This window comes from Carcharodon carcharias, chromosome 3, assembly GCF_017639515.1.
Source record: "Carcharodon carcharias isolate sCarCar2 chromosome 3, sCarCar2.pri, whole genome shotgun sequence".
Classification (NCBI taxonomy): domain Eukaryota; kingdom Metazoa; phylum Chordata; class Chondrichthyes; order Lamniformes; family Lamnidae; genus Carcharodon; species Carcharodon carcharias.
In genome coordinates this window covers 83,987,899-84,000,029 of record NC_054469.1, presented here as the reverse complement: position 1 = coordinate 84,000,029, position 12,131 = coordinate 83,987,899, and the positions used below count along the sequence as shown (strand labels likewise).

At 41.0% G+C, this 12,131-nt stretch overlaps 1 protein-coding gene across 13 annotated transcripts in view; it reads left to right on the top strand.

The window, feature by feature from the left end:
• LOC121275890 (cytochrome c oxidase assembly factor 1 homolog) overlaps positions 1-10,266 on the top strand; it is a 74,812-nt gene extending 64,546 nt beyond the window's left edge. For all 13 annotated transcript variants that reach the window (XM_041183701.1, XM_041183691.1, XM_041183697.1 and 10 more), the window contains 4 exons: positions 5,331-5,443; positions 6,814-6,965; positions 7,295-7,371; positions 10,093-10,266. In XM_041183701.1, the coding sequence (XP_041039635.1) occupies positions 5,350-5,443; positions 6,814-6,965; positions 7,295-7,371; positions 10,093-10,183 (414 nt within the window). In that variant the 5' untranslated portion in view covers positions 5,331-5,349 and the 3' untranslated portion in view covers positions 10,184-10,266. The remainder of the gene's footprint in view (positions 1-5,330; positions 5,444-6,813; positions 6,966-7,294; positions 7,372-10,092) is intronic.
• The last annotated feature ends 1,865 nt before the right edge of the window (positions 10,267-12,131 follow it).

Here is a 12,131-nt window from a genome sequence, read left to right as displayed (position 1 = left end):
ATTCCTGGAGTGGGAATGAATCTAAAAACCTCCTGATTTGCAGGTGAGGATCTCAGCACAATATCCTGTCAGTTCAGAAGATCCCAAACTGGATTGGAGCAAGAGGCTACCAAGGATGATGGGTGAGGGAGTGGTGGCAGGACAGGAGAAGGGTGGGCTGCCCTAAGATATCAAGTAGGAGAGCTACTGATAGAGTTTCGAATCATTAGAAGAGGCGCATTGTGGGGCAATCTCAGCATAGATGCAATATGAAATTCTGATAGGTCCAACATCTGCTTCTACAAATTGGCAGTGTTTCAAACATCCTTCACTGTGCTGACTTGAAAGTGACTAAGAGGTGATTTGATTGAAACCTTTTAAGATCCTGAGGGCTCTTGACAGGGTGGTTGTGAAAAGCACGTTTCCTCTTGTGTTAGAATCTAGAATGGGGGGTCACTGTTTAAAAATAAGGGGTCGTCCATTTAGGACAGAGATGAGAAATTTTTTCTCTCAAAGGGTAGAGAGTCTTTGGAACTCTCTCCCTCAAAAGGCTGTGGAAGCAGAGTTTTAAAATATTTTTAAGACAAAGGTAACAAGTGGATGAAAGGTTATCGGGGGTAGGCAGGAATGTGGGGTTAGGTTACAATCAGATCAGCCATGATCTTATTGAATGGTGGAGCAGGCTCGAGAGGACAAGTGGCCTACTCCTGCTCCTAATTCGTATGTTTGTATGACTTCACCCCATCATGTACCTCTTCTGACTTTGCAAGACAGTATCGGTGACTGATTAAAACACATTATTTGGTCATTGTCATTTTGCTGTTTGTGGAACCTTGGCTGCTGTGTTTCCTACATTACAATAGTGACTGCATTTTTTTTTTCATGGGATGTGGGCATTGCTGGTGAGGCCAACATTTGTTGTCCACCTAGGTTGCCCTTTAGAAGGTGGTGGTGAGCCATTTTCTTGAACCGCAGCAGTCCATCTGGTGCAGGAATACCCACAGTGCTGTTAGGAAGGGAGCTCCAGGATTTTGACACAGTGACAGTGAAGAAACAGCAACATATTTCCAAGTCAGGATGGCGTGTGGCTTGGAGAGGAACTTGCATGTGGTGGTTCTCCCAGGCATCGGCAGCCCTTGTCCTTCTAGGTGGTAGAGGTCACGGCTTTCAAAGGAGCCTTGATGAGTTGTTGCAGTGCATCTTGTAGATGGTACACACTGCTACCACTGTGCGCAGGTGGTGGTAGGACTGAACATTTAAGGTGGTGCCCATCAAGCAAGTTGCTTTGTCCTGAATGGTGTCAAGCATTTTGAGTGTTGTTGGAGCTGCACTCATCCGAGCAAGTGGAGAATATTACATCACATTACTGACTTGTGCAAGGCTGATGGTGGACAAGCTTTGGGGAGTCAGGAGGTGAGACACTCACCTCAGAATTCTCAGCTTCTGACCTGCTCAAGTAGCCACAGTATTTATATGGCTGGTCCAGTTAAGATTCTGGTCAATGGTAATCCCCAGGATGTTGATAGTGGGGGATTCTGCAATGGTTATATCATTGGGCGTCTAAAAGATGTGGTTAAATTCTCTCTCATTGGAGAAGGTTATTGCCTGGCACTTGTTTGGCAGGAATGTTACCTTTTACTATCAGCCCATCAGAATGTTTCCCAGGTTTTGCTACATGTGGGCACGGACTGCTTCATTATTTGAGGAGTTGCAAATGGTACTAAACACTGCAATCATCAGTGATCATCCCCCCTTCTGACCTTATGATGGGAAGGCCATTGATGAAGCAGCAGAAGATAGTTGGACCTTGGGCACTACCCTGAGGAACTCCTTCAGTGATGTCCTGGGGCTGTGATGATTGGACTCCAACATCTACAACCATCTTCTTTGCGCCTAGGTATGACTCCGACCAGTTGAGAGTTTTCCCCCTGATTCCCATTGACTTCAATTTTCTAGGCCACATTTGGTCAAATGCTGCCTCGATACCAAGGCAGCTCATCTCACTTCAAAAGTTACAGTTAGGCATCTGTCTGCCTTGGGAGATGTTGGATTGCACCTGGGTGTTTGTCACTTCAGGAGTGAACATCATCTGTTGTGGCTGTCGAGGCCAATTCATAAGCAGCAGTCCTTTCAGCAGCTGGCACAAATTAATAGTGTTGGCCTGAAGTAAACTGATATTATTTCCTTCCGGTGGACTTTCTCTTCTGCCATCTGGTCATTTCTTTTGTCCTCTGCTTTTTCCATGCCCTTCTTGAATGCTTGTCTCCATAAACTCCAGACACCAGTAAGGACTTCCCATGCATCGACTTTGATCCCAGTCAACTTAAAGTCTCACTTGCAGACATCAGTATATCACAGATGTGGGCAACCTGTCGGTCTTGTGCCGTAGAGCATGTCTTTGGGGATGTAGCTGTAATCCATTCGGTTCACATGTCCCAGCCTACGGAGTCACCACTGACTCGTGAAGGCAAACATACTGGGGATCCCTGCATGCTGGTGCACTTCCATATTCAGCACTCTGTCCTGCCAGGAGATGCCCAATATTTGTCTGAAGCAGTGGAGGCTTAAATAAATTGTCCAAGCTTCGCTACTCTAAAGGAGAGTACAGAGAACACAAGCCTGGTACACACGGAGCTTTGTGTTTTCAGTTAGTTTGCTGTTGGTCTACACTCAAGCTCTAAATTTTGACATGACAGCTGTGGTCTTTGGTAATCCTGGTGCTGATTTCAGCATCAAGGGACAGGTTGCTGGCCATTGTTAATCCAAGTTTTGTGAAATTGTCGATGACCTCCAGAGTGAGGTTGTAGATGTTGATGGAAGGTGGAGTCTTCATCTCCTGCCCATGACTTTGCTGTTCCTGATCCTGATTGTTGGTCCATGAGAATTTATCTGCAAGCCGCTGCAAGCATGCTTCAGTATGGGATGCCAACACAGTGTCATCAGCAAACAGCAACTCATGGACTAGGACACTACACACTTTGATCTTGGCACACAGCCTTGCCAAGTTGAACAGCTTGCCATCAACTCTGGCATGTGGGTAGACACCCTCATTTGAGTCACCAAAAGTGTACAATAATAGCAAGGAGAAAAATATTCCAAAGTGAGTTGGTGCCAGGATGCAGCCCTGCTTTACCCTGCTGCTGATCTTAAAAGCATCTGATGTCACACGATTGTAACTGACAGAACTGTACATGTTCTTATGGAAAGAAGAAATGATGTCCAGGAATCCAGGCAGGCAGCCTATTTTCTGCAGCAGTTTAAAGAGTCCATCTCTGCTGATGAGATCAAAGACTTTGGTGAGGTCTATGAAAGAAACGTAGAGTGATCTGCGCTGTTCGTGTCACTTCTCCTGTAACTGCCAAAGTGAGAAAATCATGTCAAATGTCGATTTGCCAGCTCTGATGCTTACTGAGACTCAGGGTAGATGTGTGAAGCCAGGGCCTGCAAACTGGTCAGAGCAACACCAAACGAAGAGCTTCCCCGTGACACTTAACAAGGAGATGCCTTGTTAATTGCTGCTGTCCCTGCGACCCCCTTTGTTTTTGTACAAGGTGACAATGTTTGCATCATGTATGCCTCAGCACACAAGTATTTCCTTCCAGCAGACAGATTAAAGTTCATGGACATGCTGGAGCAGTTCTGTCTTTCCACTTTTGGTGATTTGAGGTGGAATGTCATCATTTCCTAGGGCTTTTCCACTAGCAAGATGGTCAAGTGGCCTTCTTGAGCTCTACTCTGGTAGGTTCGCACCCAGCTCCTCCATGTCAGGAAAGGATGTTGATCTGAGGACAGCCTTCTTCTTGGAGTGGTATAATTTCCTTGGCTGAAGCCTGACCTTGCTACGCACCAGGGAATGTTCGGTGTTACAGTCAGCACTGTAATAGCTACAAGTGATGAGGACACTTTTGAGGATGATATGGTGAGATATAGCTGGTGCCAATGGCATGATCTCGATGTCACCAGGACACCTTGAGGCACGACTTGGTTTAGAAGTAGCTGCTTGTCACACACAGGCACGATGTTGGCCATGACACTTCAGAAACCCGCTGCTGTTCTTCGATTAATGTCACGGGACCTTTTCTGTCCACCTTATAGTGCAGATGGGACGTCGATGTAGCCTAGGCATTAGTCTTATTCTACTGCTAACTGGAGGGAAATTTATACTTTTATGTCTGAAAGATATAAAATGGCTAAAACAAAAACAGAATTACCTGGAAAAACTCAGCAGGTCTGGCAGCATCGGCGGAGAAGAAAAGAGTTGACGTTTCGAGTCCTCATGACCCTTCGACAGAACTTGAGTTCGAGTCCAGGAAAGAGCTGAAATATAAGCTGGTTTAAGGTGTGTGTGTGGGGGGCGGAGAGATAGAGAGACAGAGAGGTGGAGGGGGTTGGTGTGGTTGTAGCGACAAACAAGCAGTGATAGAAGCAGATCATCAAAAGATGTCAACAACAATAGTACAATAGAACACATAGGTGTTAAAGTTAAAGTTGGTGATATTATCTAAACGAATGTGCTAATTAAGAATGGATGGTAGGGCACTCAAGGTATAGCTCTAGTGGGTTTTTTTTTTATTTTATATAATGGAAATAGGTGGAAATGGCTCATTGACTTTAAACAGTGGATAGCTGAGCCAGACTAAGTACAGATTTGCCAAGCACTTCTAGTGAAGGGAGCACCCTTTTAAAAGTAGTGTTCATTCAGAACGGGGCACAGTCACATTTTAATATGACACATGCATTTACAGCTTATTCAAATTGACCTGTTTTGTTGATGTGGCAGACACTTTACTGGTTTCTAAAATATATGTTTTGTTTAAATTAAAAACCTTTATACGTATGTGTGTCCATATGTTAGGTCCTCCTTCCTTTCCATCAAGTACCAGTTTTAATGTTTGAACTGTTCATGTCCCAGGATTTTGCCACAAGATCTGTAACAGAATTTTGGATATAAAGATATCCAGGATAATGTCAACAAATTTATTCCAAAGTCATGCTTATGCATGGAGGAACCACCATATTATTAAATCTAAGGTCAGGACGCTACTGGAAGGACCTTTAGCAAGCTGAAAATAAAAACAAAAAATGCTGAAATCACAATGTGTGTTTGTCAGCAACTCATAAAGAAAAATAAATGCATATGATTCTTCTGCAGAGTTCTGATTTTGATGTAGGATGCAGACCTGAAAGATTAACCTGTTGTTTTTCTTTCTTTTACTGAAGTCCCTGTTGTTATTTCCAGAACTTTCTATTATTATTTCCGATATCCAGGATTTCTTTATATTAGCACAAATATGAGATTACAAAGATATCTGAAACTGTAGTTTATTTGAATATTATTCTCTTATTATTAGGCTTTGCAACTTTTGGAGGATGCCAGTTTCAACACGTGCTTTACAACAGATGGCTATATACTTGGGAATAGTGTCTGGAGGAGGATGCGCGGTTATGTATTACCTTATGCAGCGTGAGTACACACAAACACAACCTGGTAAAGCTTTTTCTGCTTCCAAGATATTTTTCCCCACTGACGTGCTGTAGGCATTCCGTATACAAATATTACACACTCCGCATGCACTATCAGTAGACTGAATCACTTGAAGCCACTTTCAAAAATAGTTTGTAAAGAAGGGAAATTCTTAAACTGGTTAGAAACCAAACTTATTTTTTTCAGCCTGTTGTGATGCTATGGTTGTAGTAATGTCCTCTCTGCGAACACTTGTATTTGTTGTGTCACTGAGAACAGATATTTCCTGGTTAAAGCCCAGAATTTTTACTGTTTTACTGAATTGTTTCAAGTCACACCACATGTTTGAGTGCATGATGGTGTATTGCAGAGTGATAGAATGCAGGTTCAGATTCATAATTTTCCCAGATAATCAAATACAGCCCTCAGTTGTGTCGTCATGTTACTGGACGATACAACACCATATCGGACTTCTAAATGATGGAATGTGGTAGTACTATTGGAACTAAACTCACCAATTTCCTTCCCTCGTCGCTCATCCTAGCCTCTGTCAACAGTTCAAAACTCATCCTGCACTCTGCATTCTACTCCAAAATGGCTGTCACTTGCAAACTGGTGGGGCAATCCAGTACAATATTAAAATCAGAGCTAGGGATTCAGGCATAAAGTTAAGAATCACTTCTTCACACAAAGGGTACTGGAAATCTGAAACTCCAACAAAAGACTGTGGATGCTGGGTCAATAGGAATTTTCAAGACTGAAATCGGTAGCTATTTGTTAGGTAAGGGAATCACTGGAGATATGGAACAATAGTGGGTGATTAGAATTGAGATAAAGGTTAGCAATGATTTAATTGAATAGTGGAACAGGCTGAAGGGTTTGAACGGCCTACTTCTGATCAGATAGCACTTCTTGTAGATGAGTATATTGATATTCTGGCATTTACTTGGCTCAAAGATTGCTATGCTTTCTTTTTTATTGAATGGCCATTTAAATCATGGCAGTGGTTGTTCCTTATCAGCAACTCACCCCTTCGCCTTTTTCCCTATACCTCCAACACCTGTTTAGAGTGCCATGCTTTTTTTTTCCCTTCTTAGTTTTCCTTCTTGTCTACTTCACCCAAGTACCTGAGTTCTTCTCCAAGAAACCCTTCCTTCCTTTATTTCATGGACTGAATCATGAAATTTGGTAATTTCAACTCTCCCCTTGCCCACTTTCCTCAAAATTCACCATCATCTCTTAATGTCAGTATCTGAGTAGATTTGATTTCCAGAAAGATTATGTTGCTTGACTAGGCCTATATACAGTCTAATACTGAACTAGATTGTGGATTTGGTGCAGATCTCTCTTGTGAATAATTGGTTTTATAGAAAATTTTGCCAAGTCAGAATACTACAAGTTGGCAATTGAAGAGCTCAACAAAAATGACACAGCTCTAGAAGCCCTGGGAGCTCCACCACTGCAGGTCCGAAATATCAAACTCACAGACAGGAACAATCGTGTGGATAGAATAAGTGCAAGGGTACAGTATTCAGTTATTATTTCTTTCCTAAGCTCTGTTTTTGCACTTGAATTATAGATTCTTTATATGTGAAGCAGAAATTCCATGAGGCAATATTTTTGCTTCCATGCGTAATCTGTAGTTTTCATATACCTTGATTTTAAACTTTCACCTTACTTGGAGTTTCCGTGTGATGATGTTACCTTAGGGGATACACATACCCTTTAAATCATGTATGGGGATGTGAGTGGATGTATAATTGGAGGCATATAATTAGAATAAATGTGTGCCAGTCTCTTGAATCCAGATAAGCTTAATCTACTAAATAATTCTGTACTATTGGTTTGCAGATCAAAATCCCAGTATGTGGAACGAAATCAGCTGGATATCTCCACACCTATTCTGTTAGAGACAGTGTACAACAGAGGTAACCTAATTGCTTGTAACCAACTAATTGAATGCTGAACATCTTTTGAAAATCACTTTGATGTTACAAATATGCATTCATTTTTGTTCTATTTACAAGAGTTATGATATATGCACAGATCAGGAGAAGAACACTTTAGACATCTGCTTCAACCCGTATTTGTACATATTGAGTTATCTAGGCTATCTTAAATTGCCCTAGAAGACATAAGTGCTTGATTTCAGGGAAGGAAGATACTGACTATAGCCAAGAAGTGTGTCAGTTAATAGAATTATTTAATCTTAATGATAAGGAATTTAGGACACTGTTCTACTCCGCTTGGCACATTGTGAGTGGAGAACCTGAGTTAAACTTTTTCTTTACACTGCCATGGTGAGAGAATGGTTGATGGAGCTCTGCAGAAGTATATCTCTGTGTAACTATGGGCTGTGATTTATGTTGCCTCCTATGCTATTTTGTTTCCTTATGCTTGAAAATTTTTAAGGAAGTAGCGAAACAGCTTGAAAGGCATCAAGAGAAGGCAGCATAATTTTAAACAGCCATTGTTGGTATTAGAATAAAATCACTGGAAGATTGTAGTAAATCTGACTTCTGTATCAAAAACAATCACAGCAGGGTAACAACCCAGTGTGTGAGAGGCACTAAATAATTGTGGAATCCTGTGATATGATAGATTGAGGAAAAGAAAACATGTTGCTTATAATAAATACCAGTCATTAGAAGTATTCAGTATAAATGGTCATTTTCTGATTGGCAGGATGTAACGAGTGGCGTACCACAGGGATCAGTGCTGGGGCCTCAACTTTGTACAATTTATATAAATGACTTGGATGAAGGAACTGAAGGAATGGTTGCTAAATTTGCTGATGACACAAAGATAGGTAGGAAAGTAAATTATGAAGAGGGCATAAGGAGGCTACAAAGGGATGTAGATGGGTTAAGTGAGCGGGTAAAGACCTGGCAAATTGTGTATAATGTGGGAAAGTGTGAAATAGCTCATTTTGGCAGGAAGAATAAAAATTAAGCATATTATCTAAATGGTGAAAGATTGCAGAGCTCTGAGATTCAGAAGGATCTGGGTGTCCTCGTGCAAGAATTTCAAAAGGCTAGTATGCAGGTACAGCAAGTAATTAGGAAAGCTACTAGAATGTTATATATTGTGTGGGGAATTGAATACAAAAGTAGGGAGGTTATGCTTCAGTTGTACAGGGCATTGTTGAGACCACATCTGGAGTACTGTGTACAGTATTGGTCTCCTTATTTAAGGAAGGATATAAATGCATTAGAAGCCATTCAGAGAAGGTTTGCTTAACTAATACCAGGAATGAGTGTGTTGTCTTCTGAAGAAAGGTTGGACAGGCTAGGCTTGTATCCACTGGAGATTAGAAGAGTTAGAAGCAACTTGATTGAAATTTTTACGATCCTGAGGGGTTTTGACAATGTGGATGTGAAGAGGATGTTTCCTCTTTTGGGGAATCTAGAACTAGGGGTCACTGTTTAAAAATAAGGGGTTGCCCATTTAAGACAGATGAGGAAAAATTCTTTTCTCTGAGGGCTGTGAGTCTTTGCAACTCTTCCTCAAAAGGTGGTGGAAGTAGAGTCTTTGAAAGTTTTTAAGGCAGAGCTAGGTAGATTCTTGATAAACAAGAGGGTGAAAGGTTATCAGGGTTGGGCGAGAGATTACAATCAGATCAGCCATGAATGGTGAATGGTGGAGCAAGCTCAAGGGGGTGAGTGGCCTCCTCCTGCTCCTGATTCATATGTTCATATATAGTTGGGATTAATTTAGGTGCCATAGAGATTTGGTTAAATGAGATTTGACTGAGATTTCAAAGTAGGTTGAGAAATAAAATGCTGTTGAGAAGAATAAAACACAGCATGTGTTTTAAAACACAAAATGTGCTTTAGATTTCATTGTCAAATGTCTAAATCATTTCTGGTCAAATTTTTGTATTCATTGTTATATAGATGGCTTAATTAAACTAGATGTTGTACAAACTATCAGAATTTTTTTTATACTGGCTAAAGTATGTAAATGTGTGTAAATGACTAAATGGCTTGCTATTTCATCTGAATATTTTTAAAAATCCTGTGTGCAAAGCAAATTATTTTTGACCACACATATGAAGGGCTTTAGGGATTGTGTTGCTGGCCTGTTGGATGTTATCTGCACCTTGACATGCCTTGGAAAAAAAATGTATGCAAACATTTTGTTTTTCTTATCCATATTTTAATTCTAGTCTTGCAAAGATTTTTTTTCAAAACATTATTTTAAAGTAGCATTTAGTTTCAGTCAATGACTATTTTTCTCAACACTGCATTGTGTGACACTAAGTTAGAGATCTGAGATTTGATCCCTTGTCTACTGCGTTAGCTGATTTCAGCCAAGGCAGTTTTAAATTCAGAGGTCCTGGATAGGGAAGGGAAAAGTTAATCAGATACCTACTCCTTATCTCTATTCAATGACTCTCATTGGAAAATATGCATGTGTGATGTCGGGTGAGCACAGGGTTGAGCTTGGCTGTGATTGCCCTCCTTGGATGAGTGACCTCATGAAGCACATTCACTCATGCATAAAGAATAGCCATTTGGATGAGGTACCTGAGGATGGGCAGCATCACTGGTTCTGTGACCGAACAAAACTCATGCTTATGAGAAGTTAAAATTTTAGGAATTTTGTTGAAGAATTGTCAATTAATAACTTTCTTGTTTTTTGTTAAGATGGTTTCTACAAGAAGCTGTGTTGCAGTTGCTGGATGGCCAACAAGTTTCAGTTTACCCCTCGACCAAGGATGAAGACCGTCAATGTTAATACACGTGCAAAACTATTCTTCAAGATGCCATTCAATTTCTGATGCTATTTTAAAAATAAACACAGCCAATTAAAAAAGTGAATGAAAAGCAGAGTTGCATTGTTATGATCCCAGTTGATGTTGCTACTGGACTAGAAAGGTCCCAGGATAGAACCTGGCTTGATGTATTCTAACTTTATTTTAAACATGGAGGGTAGCTACTGAACAGAGTCTGCTGATGAATTTTTAACAAAAGAATAAAACATTTATTAAGCAAGAACAGATGAACGATATTACACTACTCCTTCACCCACAACTATACCTTTACAAAAAAATAGAGGTTCGTAAGGATAACCCAAGTTACAAAATCTATGTTATACTCTAATGTTCACAATAAGTATACAATTGATGTAAACCAATAGCCGACCTGTGGTCGGACACCCCACACTCTGAAACCAAATGACAGATGCCAGCCAAAGCAGATGCTATGGAGTTCTTATCAGCTCCCCCCAGGCACTTGTCACACTGTGAGCCATTCAGTCTCACTGAACTTCATCTTTCTCCTGAGGGTTTCCAATCTCAATGCTTGAAGTACTTGTTTTGGAATCTTCTCCCAAAGGATGCTTTCACTTGGACATCTTCAACAAGGATCCAGCTCCATGGTTTGAACTCTCCTACAGATGTTCTTCTCCTCTGGATCTCTACATACATTCAGGCTTCACTATCCACACACACTCTCAGGTATTCGGCTGTCCTAAGCAGGACACCACTGCTTCACAGGTCTATAGTAAGGAGTCACCCACATTTGGCTGTCTCCTCAGATCTTCTGGCTTCTCGCAAGCCCACTTTGCCTTCATTCTGTTCCCTGCAGCTTTCTGTCTTTAATTCGGAGCCCATTCCTCTGCTCTTTACTTTAGCTTCACGGAACAGGTGCTGTTCCAGATTCCTGTCCTTGTCCTTTGACTTAACTGTGCTCTTGGGACCTTTTTTGTGCCACTCCCTTGTTTTGGGACTTTCTTCTTTGTTCTTTGGAATCTGCTCCCTGCAGTTCCCCTTCCTGTGTCCTACTTCTCCTGGACCTCTTCCAGCTGAACTCAGACTGCTTTCCTGTTTCACCCTGTGTCTCTGTAGGTCCCCTGTTGCTAAGCAACAGCACAGTTTTTTTCTACTTTGTTTTAACTTCCATAAACCACTAACCCTTTCGTAATACAACTCTCCACTTCAAGGGTCATAAAACCTCATTAAAATGCAGGTAACAAAGCTCCAGACCTGCTGGCCCCACTCTACAGCAAAACTAAGATCCACACAAATAAAAATAATAAATTAAAATTAAACCTATAGCTTATTCTTAACACACACAAAAACTTATATAACTTACTTAAAACTATCTCTAGTTCCTAACACTATGGTTGATGGAAATCTGAAATAAAAATGGAAAATTTCTGGATAATAGCTCAGTAGCTTAGACAGAATCTATGTGGAAAGAGAAACAAAGTTAATGTTTCAATCCTGTGACCTTTCAGCAGAACTGGGAACAGTTAAAGATGTAATAATTTTGAGCAAGGAGTGAGTGCAACAAGAACAAAAAGGCCCATGATAGGGTGGAAGACAGGAGAGATTGAATGATAGAAAATGACAAAAAGTGCAGAAACTTTGATCCCAATTTCCACCCATCTCTCACCTTCACATGGTTCATCACCAACTCTTCTCTTGCCTTCCTTGACTTCTCTATCTTCAAATCTGGCAAAAGGGTATCAGTTAATATTGATTATAAGGCCACTGACTCCCACAGCTACCTCGTCTACACTTACTTACAATCTACACGCTAAGGACTCCGTTTCATTGTCCCAGTTCCTCCACTTCCATTGTATCTGTTCTGATCATGTAACCCTCCACAACAGTGAGATGAGCTTCTGAGATAACTTTTTTCCTCAACCAAGGAGTGTCTCTACCACCCCCTCCCCTCCC